This window comes from Lepeophtheirus salmonis, chromosome 5, assembly GCF_016086655.4.
Source record: "Lepeophtheirus salmonis chromosome 5, UVic_Lsal_1.4, whole genome shotgun sequence".
In the NCBI taxonomy this organism is placed as follows: Eukaryota; Metazoa; Arthropoda; class Copepoda; order Siphonostomatoida; family Caligidae; genus Lepeophtheirus; species Lepeophtheirus salmonis.
Window position 1 is genome coordinate 45,619,189 of NC_052135.2, and position 15,525 is coordinate 45,634,713.

The window sequence follows — 15,525 nt, forward strand, 5'->3', positions numbered from 1 at the left end:
ATCGTCATGTTAGCTTCAGACTGCTATGTCTCTCTCAGAATGAAAATTCCTAATCAAGATATGAGTCATGAAATTTTACAGGTGAAGAAATCCGGTGCCTTCTATTAACTTCACGGAATCATCGAAGTATTTTTAAAAGAGTGTTAAGAAATTTCAACAAATATTTATCATAATTGGTAATTTGAATGTTTACTGTTGTTATTTTAAAGATTGATGTTTATAATATTAGTTGAAATTCTACCCCGGAGCATTAATATATGCTGCAATGTTTATTTATGTACTTTTACGCAATTGCTCCGGTTTATTAATATATGTATGTTCTATATAATAAATAAACCAAATAAAGAATGTTGAAAAAAAAATTATTCATTTGTTTCTTCATAACCTATAATATAATGGAATTGTACATTGTAGTGTCAATTTGGTTATAATAGTATTTTTGATGTTCGAGGAAATTGATGTGTTGCAAATATACATTGTGTCAACTGTCTCCAATCTCCCTCAACATAGTATAATTTAGATAACTCAGAATATACTAGGGATTCTATATCAGGGTTTTACTTCAAAGAAAAATTCTTGGTAATTAAAGTATTTAACTATTTAATAATATAAGTTCTGTTATGTAATTCATTAAATCAAAAGTTGAAAAATTCACTTACCATAAAGTTTTCAACTATTCATGCTGTGCATATTATGTTCAACGTGCATCAACAAAAAATTTGCCTACTGAAGCACCTATAAAAAACCAAAAAATGAATTTTAATTATTACATCACCTAATAGTCTAGAAGGCATAAAAAATTTGGCACCTCACTCGAATGAATAATTAAAACTTAAAATATAAAAATGTATTACTTAAATTTCAGAATATGCATAATTATTTAGTACCTCATACCAGCAATTTCCTGGATTTTGCTGAAGAACAACTTTCCTCGATATAAAAACCCTAATTAGTAGTAGTCATTTAATTGTTCATCATTTTTCATTTAACAGTAACAAATTGTTCAACAATTTTTTAGCATGAGCTAATTCGAATTTAACTAACTTCGAGCTATAATAAATGATCAAAATAAAAAATTTAATTTTCAAATTATTAATTAAATTTCATTTAATTATTAACTGGTTGAGTCATAAATAGTATTTTATGAAAGATTTTAGCTTTTGATAATATGTGTACACTACTTAGAATATGACAAAAAATATTTGATTAGAGGTCTGTAGTTATAGTCAAAATATATATTTCTCATATAGTATTCAAGTGATATCCAAAAAAAAAAACAGACAAATTTGTAAGTTAATATCGTCGAAATCCTCACTTTTCGTAGAGCAAACGTCGACTCTTTTCTCTTTTCTATAAATGTTTAATGTAGATAGCGCCGTTGTAGTTTTAGTAAATAAATATAAATAATTCTACTTTCATTTGATATAAAAATAATTGCATTGAATTTTACTGCCATTGTTGCATAAAATATTACATAACAGATCATTGATAATTTGTGTAATATATTTGTAAAATTATACAACTCCCATAACATTAAGAGTTATCATTAAAAAGAAATTAAATATTATGGAAAAATAAGCACATTTATATCAAAATGCATATACCTTATTAAGTGTAGCTTTTAAATAAATATTGCAGTAATGAGTTGTTAATTAACTCAATAATTGTCATATTTTGTATTTTTTTCTTTTTGTAGGAAGTAAAAAATTTCATCCATAATAAAATGTTTAATTTTTTATAAGCTTAAATAGTTTTACTTTTTTTTTTTTTTGTAAAATGGTTCTGTTCTACTGTTTAGAAGATATGATTGAATATCTCTTAAAGGTTCCTATAGGTAACAATTAACTATACAAAAGAAAAATAAGGTTTGTAACGTAACACCGGTCAAAAAAAAAACCTTTTATTGAGATGGTGTGTTCTTTATTCATTAAATTTTATATACATAACCTTAATATTCCACCATTTCGGTTTTTTTAGATCTACAAAAGGCAACATATCAATTACTATCATTAAGCATTGACAGCTTGATAAAATTATAAAAAATATTTCTTCAAGCGACCAATATTTGATGATTTTTACATTATCAGTTTTTTCAGGTGCAGTTTTTATCTTTATGAAGTTGCGTGTCTTAAATTTAAAACAAACTGTGATTTTTATTATTGTGATTATAAATAAGGAATTTAAGAATTTCAAAATACAAGGTTTTTTAATCATTTTTTTATAGTTACAAAGCATTTTCTACAAATTCAGAAAAAGATACAGAAATAATTAAAATATTTTTTGCATTTTTAAAAATATATAAAATCAAAATATATATAAGCTTTTTGCTTTCATTTAAATCTTTTTAAGAGAAAAACAGCTCTAAATTATGTAGATATTTGATTTTTTTTTCTTTAAAAAATTTCATCTGGCCAATTAAATGAACATATTTCAAATATTCAAATCTTTTGAAGATGTACTTCAATGTTACTAAACAAAGAAGAAGTCCATAATTACAAATATGTGAGGAAAAAAATTAACTCTGAATATATTCAAAGACTAGCTTGTTTGGAAACTATGATTCTATATCTCGACCTTCATTAAATATCATTAATGATATGTAATTTATTATTAAGTATGAAATGTTCCGATCCTCCTTCCGATAGACTCAAGTCATATTTGAAGTTTAAGAACGAAACGAAATGCCAGCTGTTATAATAATATAATATTGATAAAGCTAAGATTTAATAAAAAAAGAATAGATTTGAAAGCGAAAAAGTACTTAAAATACATTCTAGATTCTAATGTAATTACAATATAAACTTATTTAAATTGTGGTAAGAAGCGTAGTTTAACAGTTTATACAATCAACACGTCAATATTTTACTTTAGTCAGACTATAGCCAATATGTTATAGGCTCGAACTTTACCTGTAGCCCTTAATATCTTTAGCCTATAATATATCAGCTATAGATTAGAAGAAGAAGGAAAAAATAATGTTTATAACTCACGGTTCAGATTGTTTTATTTTTACTTACCTTTAAGATCGATGATAAAAAATATACAGTCATTTTTTTTAAATTCCAGCATACAAATTTTGGAAATGAATTATACTAAAATAGCCCCACGTTAAATAAAAATGCCATAGGGTGCGAATTTATTGTCAACTTATAAAGTCAACTTATGTTTTAAAGATATACCATTATGTTAACTAATATATCTAAAAGTAAATCAACTATATCTACGACGCATAGTTTGGAGCGAAGCAAAACAAGTTTTGTGACCCTCTTTTTATATGTTTTTGTTTGGACAAGGTAAATTTTTGTAGTATCCAGATGGAAATCTTATCTTAATTTATTACAAATATTGTTTTCTAATATAACTTATAGTATATCAATCTTAAAATTATCTTCTTTTTGTCGTTATTGTAAATGGTCTCCTTTAGTATTTGTGTCTAATGTTTGGTTATTGTTCTATTGTATCCAATGTGTTTTCCATCTCAATTACTCTCAAATAATGAAATTATTCCTTTTCTTTTCTAGTTTATGGCATTTTTCTCTCTCGGAATGGTCGTGGTATCTACTCTCACATTCATCATATCAACAATGGACGAATTCCAAGAGGAAACTGCTACAGAGGAGTTTCTCCCTTTTATTATAATTATTGAGTACGTTGATACCTTTGTTATAGTATTTTTCACAATGGAATACTCTCTTCGATTCATGTGTGCACCTCGAAAGTGGAACTTTGTCAAAAATCCCATGAATCTAGTCGATGTTTTTGCCATTATCCCTTTTTACCTCGCCATTTTCCTTCATCAATTAGAAGATATTCAAATCATTGGAAAAGCTGGAAAAATCGTGAGACTCATTCGAGTCATGCGAATACTCCGTATATTTAAACTCGTTAGGCATTTTGCAGGCCTTCAGTCCCTATTCTTCACGCTAAAACAAGCCTACAAAGAACTAGGACTTTTAATGCTTCTTGTAGCTGTCGCCATTCTTACCTTTTCGAGCCTTGTTTATTTCGCCGAAAAGGAGAGCTATACTGAGCCCCATAATTCCACTGATCCCGCTCCTGTTAGTTCATGGACATTTGTAGAGTCATTTTGGTGGGGCCTCATGACCATTACTACTGTTGGCTACGATCTAAGTCCATCCACTTACATGGGTAAGCTTGTTGGAGGACTTTGTGCTCTTTCAGGGATCTTTATTCTGACTCTTCCTATTCCAATCGTAGTGAATAGCTTTGCATCCTACTATAAGAACAGACTCTGGAGAAATGAAGTAGCCACGAAGAAGAGGGAGCGCGCTTTAGCACAATCCGCTGAACTTAAGGCGATGCAAAAATTTAACATGTTTAAGCAAATGGCTGCAGCACCCATGCCAAGAGCCGCTAATAACCTCACTATTCCAAGGACAGTGATTAAAAATGCGGGTGCTAGGGCCACAGCGAATATGCATTAAATTTCAATAAAGGAAATCATGGAATCACATAAAGTCTTGTATGAGATAATATGTATACTATTTACTCTGAGTTACATTCAGTGTCCTCGTATTGCGATCACCGTCTCCCAAAGTCGTCCTCCTATTATTCCTCCATTTTATCTCCCTCCAACTACAAATAATAAAACATAAATACATGCATACATTAGTACATACAAACAATAGGTCATTCTATTTAACATTATGACGTTATGAGTGACTAGAGCTGTCAGTAAAAAATAGGATCTCCCGCCAAGTAAAGAAAATCCCCTCCTGATGATGTACCATGGAGTTCATCAATTCTGCTGCATATGACGTTTGAACTTTAAAAAAAGAAAGAGCAATGGGGTCTGTATTGCATTTCTCAAACTTTACCTTGTTGGTAGCAGTAAGCCAATCCTTCCAAACTGTTGGTTATAAAAGAATTATTCCTAACAAAAACTAAATAATGTTCAACCAATCCTCAACTTTCAGAAGAGTCAAAGAGAAATACAGAGTCAAATTTCATGCTAGTAAATGGATAACTCTGTTAATGATGTTTTTTATTTTCTAAAAAATTACAAATTTAGAGCAGGCTACCAACGTGAGGGATCTGTGCTCATCGGGATTATCTCTTTTTCGAAAACTCATTGGTATTAGTCTCTTTTGTAAATGAATGACTTTTTAATTGACCTTTGTATCAACCTCGCTACATTCCCTTTATCTCTCACACATTACTCCACATATATATATATATATTTTCTGTCTTTATTTATGCCCTTATTATAATTATTATCCAAAGTTTGTGATATGTTATAAACACAAGTTGCAAGTCATTTTGATTATGTCACTTTATACCTTTTATCAAAATATCATAACTAACTAAGAAAAAAGGAGAACCTTTTTTACCATTTTAAATATTTTATTATTTTTATTCTACGAGTACTTTACTCAATGTTGCTCAACTCAAAACCGAAAAAAAACCTATGATAACAACACTAGTTAACAAAGACAAGCATTTTTTATGAATGAGCAAAGATCCAAAGACCCTAAAATTAGTAGAAATAGAGTTTCAAAATTCCAAAAAAGATCACAGTCAGGCCAAAATCCTCCTGGTAATGCTCAAAGAGTTTTTAGTATATTTTTTAGCTTCACAGCTTAAATTCTATAAATATTTCTCAATGAATAAAGATTCTAAAACTATTTTTTATTTTTGTAATATTTTTTAGCAAGAAAATTGATGCTTTTCAATCTGAGCAAACCTTTAAGTAAATTGAATCCAGAAATGGGTATATACTTAATTTAATAGTTTTAAGTTAAAATCACTAAAAAAAAATCTTGAGCTTGTTCTCAATTGGAGCTGAAAGCATAAAAAAATTGTAGTATTTTTGGTGGAAAAGTATAGGAGGTCTTAAATTTATACATGACCTCCCATGTAAAGTTCATGCTACGGTCATGCTCTTATACATATTACAAGGTCATTAATACTAAAGGATAAACAATTATTGTCAATACAAAACTCCTAGGAATTGGCTTGACTAACAACATAAACTAAAGAATTGAGAATAAAGGCATAGATGACCCAAATATACATAATAATATGGACTTGGAATCTTAAAAATAGATAAAAATATACGAAAAGCTGTTTACCATTTGTCAAAAAGATCTGAATTTGAAACTTGGGACTCCAAATATACTTGGTCTATGTCTCTAATGGAACTCCTAATGTGCTTATATTCGATTTTGGACTATAGTTTAGACTCAAGTCATTTTTTTATTTACTTAGAACAAAATGGATTTGGACTTGATTCGTACTTAAAACCTAAAGTAGTTGGACTTAACTTAGACCACAAAAATGTAGAGAAATTACTTTTACATTACAAATGACAAAAATAACCTTTTTTAAACAAGAATATTTGAGATTAACCTTGTTTTTGCAAAATTTGACAAATAAATTTTTAAAGAAAAAACAAAAAATTAACAAACAACAATGAATTTTATTTATTTCAAAATTGGGACAAAAGAAATCAAAATTGAGACAAAAAAGTTTTCTTTACAACAAGATCCCCCCTTTCCCTGTAATCATAGACCTGCTTACGTATGGCTTTCAGTAAAGCCTAAGTTAATATAGTTCTGAGAACAAAATTAATCTGAGTCTATAAAAAAATTACTTGAAAAGTCATTTATAACTACAGTTTGGATCATTTGATCTCAAAATATTTTTGCTGTTAACAAGTGTAATTATTCATTAAATAGTCCCACAAAAACAGTACATATTTACATATACTTTCATATATCTTTAGTAAAATAAAAAAAAATGTTCGACAGACAGGAATATTATTTTTTACTAACAAATGATTTTTTGTTTGTTTTTTTATATAATCATCTAGTTACATGATTTTTTTTTTTTTAAATGGAATATTTTCTAAATAATATTAATAATAAATTGATCTTATATAAAAAAAAGCCTTTTGAATTGTTATTTATATTTTTGCATTATTTTTTATTTTTTGTTTGTGACAGATTAATTACCTTACAAAATGCATCCTTTTAATTTTTGAAGATTGAAGATGATATATCAATTAATTAATAAAAGTGGTCAGTGGGAGAGTTATTTTTCCATATTAAGAGTTTAAAAACTTTGATGCAATCACCATTTCCAAAATAATTTGAATTTTATCATTCAAAATATATTTAGTAAAAGTAAATAATCAAATGGTCAAACTCAGCCATTTTTACTTACTTTTATTGCATAACCGGTTAGCATAAAAATTTATTTTAGCAAATTTTAAGACCCTCAATAGATGATTCAATTTTTTAATAGCAAATTTTCATCCAAAATTTGCCTAGAAATGTCATTGGAATAATATGTTGGCCCAGGATATAAGGATTGAACTGGCGTAGAAATGCAACCGATTAAAGGTTATACTCATGGTGCTCAAATTGATTCACAAAAATAAAAAAATGGAGTTTTTATAGATTTTTGGTAATGAATGTCAAAATTGTAAATTCCAATTATTTCAAACAACTTCCTGTCAATCTACACAGAGTCCAACAAAGATATTTTTTGAAATACGTGATAAAGTAAGTTCTGCTAAGCTGGTTTACTAAGATAATCAAGGTTACAGGAATAAAATGAAGATTTTTAGATTGAAAATGTTTTTTTTTTGTTTTTTTCATGAGCTGAAAAAAATAAGATTGTTTCCTTTTTCATACGATTGGATGGAGAACACGTAGTTTGACATACGTAAATAAAACTTAATTTTATAAAAGGATATTTAAATTGTACTACAAAAAATCTATGAAATTCCATGATCGGCTTCTCATCGTTTTTACAAGAGTTCTGTATTTAATTTGAGCTCAATTGTCAAGGTTTGCTGGGAAGTATTGTATCATTAAAATAATTAGGAACTTTACCAACTTTCATTTAAAATTTCCATGTCTGACCCATAATTTATTAGTTTATAAATCAATGATACATACTCCAATGCCTAAAACTTATAGAATGGTTTGAACACTCTGTTTCTATAATGTTACATGTACTTTTGATTTGTTCCGTACACGGTATTTTATTAATGCCGGTTCTAGGATTGTTCATTGCAGGGGTATTATCTTTTGTGACTTTACCTTTTTTCTTTTTTGACTGATATTTCATTTTTCTGACTAATAATTTAAAGGTACACCCTTCTTTTATTAAAAATTATAGAGATTATTTACCCCATAATAAATTGTGGCCCAACACAACATAAGTAAAGAACAAAATTTCAGGCGTACCAGTAAGCAGGATTGTTGGAGTATCTGAGCCGTGAAAAATGGAGTATCACACGAAATTTTTGATAATTTAGATAGTGACTTTAAAAAATTGAACTAAAGCCCTTTTTGAGAAATGATACTTCATAAAAAATTGGTATTAAATATAGACAAATTCTAGGAAATATAAACCCCAAAAGTTACAAAAAAGTGCCAAATTATTTATCAAAAAGCCGTTCTTTTTTTTCAGAAAATCCAATCTTATTTCATTTTAAAACACCTCATATCAGAATTGGAAAAAACGAAAATGTCAGTCATAAAATTTTGAAAAAGTATATGATAATCCTAACTAGATTATTGATATTCCAGATGTCGAACACTTCTATATTATAATTATTTATGAATTTGAAAGAACAACGATATGTTTTTTAATTTTCTTATATGAACATAATAACGAGAAAAGCCTCTGGTTATTATTTCTTTTTATTGTTTTACTTTTCTTTGAGGTAAGCCCTTCGAAAACGGTAGTTCAAAATAAATAAAAGTTGAAATAATTCAATTTATATATAAAAAATATAATATTAATATTTTGAATAAACCAACAGGGAGTTTAATGATAAATGACGTGCTTTGTTTTTTTATATTAATTATTCATTCCTTCGACGTCTATGGATCAACTACATATATTATGGTTATATTATCGTTATTCGTTTCTGGTTTTGTTCTTTATTTTTTAACGATATCTCTTATATCCTAACTTCAGAATATGGAGACGTCATAATTTGAGATGTGGAAGAAAGACAAATAAATGAAAGGTTTTGCTTGACATGGTTTTTCTAGTTCTATAGGATCCTTGAATATATTAAAAAATAAAAGTCCCTTGTTTTAATCTATTCAAATGTATAAAAGTTTCTTATCGGCAAGATTAATGAGTATAATTGTCTTTTATTTCTCCATGGAGTGATAAATTCAATGTGTTTGGACATTTTTCCTCTATGAATGTCGAAGATCAAAGAATATTATTGAAAATTGGTTAAGCAAGATTTTATCGGACAACTTTCTCTTTCCTTATGTGTTTGGAGAAATCCACACTTCAGAGACTAAATGCTCATTATTTGGAAAATGGTTTCACACATAAACAACATAAGTTGATTGCAAATCCCCCTAATAACCGTCATAATCGAAATATTAAGGAAAGACGAGAAGGTATTTAATATTTTTAAATATGGAGAAGCTAATAAAAAATCATGATATTTTTGTACTAGGAAGAGTTGTATTTTATTATGATCTCCAAACGATTCGTTTCGCTAGTTATAGGAATAGGGAAGTTGTATATAACAACATGTTGTGATCAAAAGAACGATAACTATTAGAGTAGATCAACATTTGTTCTTTATTGGAATACTAGGTGTTGCGAATGTTTTCCGAATATTGTGACGGCAGAGCGAATTTTTTATGATCTTTCTTAAGAATTGCCCTTATTTTTAATAGAGCCCATATAAAATAATCCTTTGGTTAATTGGGATTAATTGGTAAAATATTAACGACAGTATTAAGGAGCAGATATTAGAATACGAGGCTTGAATACACCAAAAATTATCAAGAATCTATTACTTTATTAATGCAAAAACATAGTTAATAATAGCATTTATTGAAATTGTAAAGAGAAACACAAAACTACCAATATTTTTTTCCTACTTTTAAAAACAAGAAAGTGATACTAAATAATGTTCTCGAAAAATAACCTGCGACAACTGGTTCATTATTGCAAGTATTGCAAATATGTTTAATAAAATATTCCAGAGATTGAAAATATTCCATAGTCATGCTAGAGTATAAAATATTTCTTAAATTGACGTTTGATGAAAAAAAATGAAACAAATTTCAGAAAAGCGCAGAAATTTTAATTAACAATGTTCAAGTCTCAAATTTATATGCAAACTACTAAAAACTTTATTTAATTTACAAATCCAATATTCCATTGAAAGTTCATTTTTTTGTACCTGAACGAAATTGCAGTTTTCACAGACTTATTTTTTGCCCATAACTTATTTGAATAAATAAATAAAACGTAGTTATCCGTATAGTTGTTTTTTGAGACGCCAATCACTTTTTTGAATTATATTTCAATCCCTTACTTACTCTCCCTGAGCTACAAAAAAACCGTTTTTATGTTTTGGGTATAGCAAAAGCCCCCCTTTAATGACATCCCCCAAAAAAAAAAAAATAATAATAATATCAGAATCGTCGTCTTAGCTTGACCAGGTCCGAAAGAGGCGACCAAGCAAATTTTCACCCTTATACGTTTAATGGTGTGGGTTCATACATACAATCTCTATTTTATAAATATATACTAGGACTCCGAATTATATATATTTTATTTCGTGTTATTTTATACATACTAAGACAAACTTCCTAATCCTCTTCATAATTCCTTTTTTTCATTCGTATTTAATATATATACGTTCTCCCTTTTTTCATTCGTATTTAATATATATAAATTCTCCCTTTTTTTTTTTTTTTTTTTTTTTTTGATTTTGAATTTTTTGGGTGCATTTTCGAATCTACAACACATACCCTTAAAAAAGAATTTGAGACATGGGGAATCGATCTTGTTTTATAAAAAAAATCAACTTATCAGGAGGGAGAAAATTTGCCCTCCAGAGTCCAGGAATCTCGTTCGGTCATAATTAAATATGCCCTTTAATTATCAGAATTATAAACAACTTTTATGTTATACCTAAAATCTGTACCTGTCTTCGTTTGTGAAATAACTACACTGGTTATGCATTTTTATTAGTGGATATACAAACATACACGTACTATAATATTATATTATAGTAGATAGATATGTTTGATGAGGCTGAGCAGGTACGTTTTCATCCCTCTGAAGTCACGTCGGCAGTCGGCTAATTCCGACAAAGTTGCCGAGCATATGTTGATATACCTTGTCATTAACTTGCTCCTGTTATTAGTAGGCTACTATGTTTTCCACAATCTTGTTTTTGTAGAATCATATAAATCACATGCCTGTACTTGTCTGTTTTAAACCTTCTCTTCTCTCGTTTCCAAGCCCTAGTGCGACTGACGTAACAATGAGTTGTTGTGAAAGTTACGTTAATGAACAGGCTGCCTTTTTTCTTGTTAGAAACACGCGAGATTGCGCAATAGAACAAACAGATCTATAGATTATTTTGTCAATAAAACAGGCTGAGATTGCATGTTAAAAATCTACTGCTTAAAATATTCATATTGATTATAGAGAAGAATGCCTTCAGAGAGTACTGAGCACAAATGGGGATTTGCAGACATGGGTTATGATGTCAACGTTATACGGGACGTTGTAAAAACAATTTGGTGCATTCAATGTCGTGAGTTTTATAATGATCACCCTCCTTCCGTACGCAGGGTGGTGCAATCGAGAATACGAACACATCGTCAACTCGACAAACAACAATTATGTTGTATTTTAAAAACTTAAATCTGCGCAAATAAATTAATTAGTCAAAAAGTTTCAGACAGCACATTTTACCGCGGCCAGGGCGAAGTCATTCAAGTTTTACGCGGAGTTGAGTAATTTTAATAAAAATGTCCTTCATGTTGACCTAGGGAATAACTTTTTAAACGATACTTCGGGGGAAGGGATCATTTCTTAACAGAGTAAGAGCAGCAGATTAACAGAAATAACAGAGCTTATAAATAATGGAAGTATGCGATATTATAGCCTCTTAAGTGATAGAAGCTTATTTGCTAAGACAATGGAGGAGAAAGATCTTCTGCAATTAAAATCAGCCAAAGGTGGTGTTTCAAAATTCTAAATCTTGGCATTAGAAGAATCTGAAGAAACCACTGCCGTCGGACTCAAAAAATCCTTATACATTGTCATTAATAAAGTTGAGCTCACTGTTTTACGGAAGCCTAAAGAGGTATGTATATGTACCGACAGTTCGCCTGTAAACATTGCCCTACACAGAATAATGAAAGAAGAATTGGGAGATCATTACATACAAACATTGTGCCCGAATCACAAAGTAGAACTGGCAATTAGGGAGGGGTTTAAATTATCCCCTTTAAATGAAAATAATGAAGCTAACCTCTATTAAGTATTTTATCTCTTTAAACGAGCTAACGGCTTTTCAAAAGGCAGGCTATGTTCATGAGTTTACCGTATCGAATGTATAAAAGGCCGAATAGCACCAAGTGGCCCGAAAACCAAATCTCTGCTCTAGGTTCCTACACGCATATTTTGCCGATTTTGATTGGTTTTTGCAACAACCAGGTTGTATTACCACATAATAAATCTATGAAAAATATTCGCTCTAAACGCCTTGCAATAAAGAATAACCTATATAAAACTGATCGAATCTTGTATTTTGGGTGTCTTACTGCCGCTGACTAAATCTCTTCAAGAATGCTACTTAACCGCACCGCAAACAATTACGAATTGTAAAACTGCCATTGACACACTAAAGAAAATAAAACCACTGCTCGACATAAAGAAAGAAGAGTTTCTTCATGAGAGTGAATGGTTTCCCTATTTTGCTGAAATTTTTGCGCAATTTACCGAGGAAGACGATTCTGTAACATCACACAACTATGCTGTTCGGGGTAATATTCTGGATACAAAGAAAGTAGTTTTTTTGGATAAATATTTGGTTGTGCAAACATGATTTAAGAGGCTGGAACAAAGGTTGTCTCCTCTTATCAACGATCCACTATTCAAGGCTGCTGCCATATTCTTGGGCACAAAATCGTATATATTTTGGGATCTTTCATATATACATGCTGAAATTGAATTGATCATTGCACAAATTCCGCCCATTTGAGATAAAACAGATGTGAAATCAATAAATTAATTCTCGAAGTGTATACGTTAATACAGCATGTCAAACTTTTTGCTTGTTGTAAAGAAAATGTACTGGTATGGCCACCTTTATTTGTGGATCTGCGTTAGTTTGGAATTCAAAACATACTTCACATTTATGAAATATATATAGCATTTTCAATGTCAAATGGAGAGACAGAGCGTATATTTTCATTTTAATGGAAAATTTTCACAAACGAAAGACATTCATTAAACAACACCACAATATAAAATATTATCCGTCTCCGATGTGATAATGACTTTTCTCCTTCAAGATATGAACATGCCATCAATATACTGCAAGAAAAAGAAAGAATAAAGATACTAATGTCGAAGACGTGTTGAAGAATATTACTCACCCTGGTGCTTGGTCAAACATTCAAAACATTTCTTGGAGCGAAATATCTGACAGTATCTGGTTGTAATCCTCGAGCGACGAGGATTTTTTTAGGATTATGACGGAAATACTTTTATAATGGTAATTTGATTTTTAAATACAACAAATATCATATGTTATAAAATAATTATAATATATCATTATACTTATGCTACTAGTCTATAATTTACAAAGTACATTAGTCATACGTGGATTAGGTTTTTTTTCTTTTGATTTTAAGGGACTACCGTACTACAGTAATAAATACCCGTGTGATTTTGCAGTTGTTTCTGAATGATATTAGATAGATCTAGGCCTAAACTTTCACCACATTTATTTATAACCGCAGTAAATGTGTGAAATTCACCTATCTTTTAATTAATGGTAGCCAACGCACAGCTGCATGCAAATTAGGCAAATTTGACTAATTTATTACAGACTATCACTCAACGGTATTTTGCTTCAATAAGTGTATTTGTAATCCATTTTTTTTTCTATTATCAGACTCATGCAATTTTGATTGTATTAGTTATCTTATTTCCTTAAATCAATTTTAAATAAATATTTTAAGGAAATTTACTTAATTCCGGATATTTCATTATTTATAAAAGAATTAAAGAGTGGAAGAAGAATTGATTAATCTTTACATTCTTATTTTTGTTAGTATGGCAACAGTATGAAAGTTTGAGTACACATTTATGTCATTTTAGTTGTTAATAATAATTCATTTATTTAAAGTTATTATTTTTTGTTTGTTTTTAAATTTATGTAATTATATATAGATGCGTGAATAAGTCACACTTATTGAGTATTTAATCTTGATCAGTTTAGTTTTATACCTAAAGGGAGGGTAAGGTTCGAAGGTAGTATTATTATACCAAAAAAAAAAAAAACTTAAGATCCTCAGTTTATACATGTAATTTTCTATAATTCATGAGAAATAACTTTAATAATTTTGTAAATCTAAACCTAACATACCAACAATTTAATTAATCTGAAGAATAATGTTAAGATTGGATCTAATGTTCCGGAATACTTAACTAATTAATATTGTATTTTTGATAGTACAATCAATACTATATATTTAAGATATTCCCATACTTTCAAGTAAAGTATGTTTCTGACTACATAAGACATGTTTCAGTAACAATGTGCTTGTATCAAGTCAAAACTTTTATTTATAAAAATTAGGCAATATAACATATGTATGATACACTAATCATTTTTACGAGGACAAAATTCTTCTTTTGAACTTCCCAATTCTCCCTTAGGCATACCTCATAGGAAAATCTATTACAAACATTAAATATTCAATGAAAAGATACTAATAATAATGTTAATTAATATGTTAAGTCATATCACTTTGATACATTATAGAAATCCCATTATTATTAGAAATTTATCTTAAGTAAAATAAGAAATAATATATCGAAATCTTGGAGGGGAGAAGGCTCAGTTGACGATTTTGAGATCTTGGCAGCTCGGAGTACATGATATTATTTTTAGTCGTAACCATAAAATCCTAAAAAAAGATATGGTAATACTAAGAAGCAAAAGCCAATATCCTATTTAATATATTAAATACGATTTGAACGACGTGGAAATAGATTTTGAACAATATATAATAATAATAAAAGAGTGTTCGCCGTCTTTTATTTAATATAAATAAAAAGATTTTAAAAAAATATTATCGAATATTTTACTGCTATTTGATTTGAATATCTATATCTTGACTAGTTAATACTGATATAAGGGGAATTCTCAGTGTTTATTAGGATAACACATGTAAAAAAATCGTCAAATACTTTCCTGCAAACATGAAAGATGATCATGCATTGACCTCAGAGACTTTCTTAAAACCTCTATGTAGCATAGATAAAACGTTTAATAAAAACTAATGACTGTTTCAAATGTTAGCACTTTGGTTGGAATGAGGATCTCTCTTCCTGGGGTCTTAAATTCACTTGAAGGATAAGTGTTATTGAAATATAACTTGATAAATGTTATAAATTTTATATTGCTCTATCTGAGATCGATTTATAACTGAGTTTGTAAGATTCCTTCTGCCGAAGTCACAAACGAAATATTATTTG

At 29.0% G+C, this 15,525-nt stretch overlaps 1 protein-coding gene across 1 annotated transcript in view; it reads left to right on the forward strand.

Moving 5' to 3' along the window:
• Positions 1 to 5,998, forward strand: part of LOC121118759 (potassium voltage-gated channel subfamily B member 1) — a 146,566-nt gene extending 140,568 nt beyond the window's left edge. The window contains exon 5 of the mRNA XM_040713349.2: positions 3,522 to 5,998. Within this exon, the coding sequence (XP_040569283.1) occupies positions 3,522 to 4,445 (924 nt within the window). The 3' untranslated portion in view covers positions 4,446 to 5,998. The remainder of the gene's footprint in view (positions 1 to 3,521) is intronic.
• Positions 5,999 to 15,525: the final 9,527 nt, after the last annotated feature.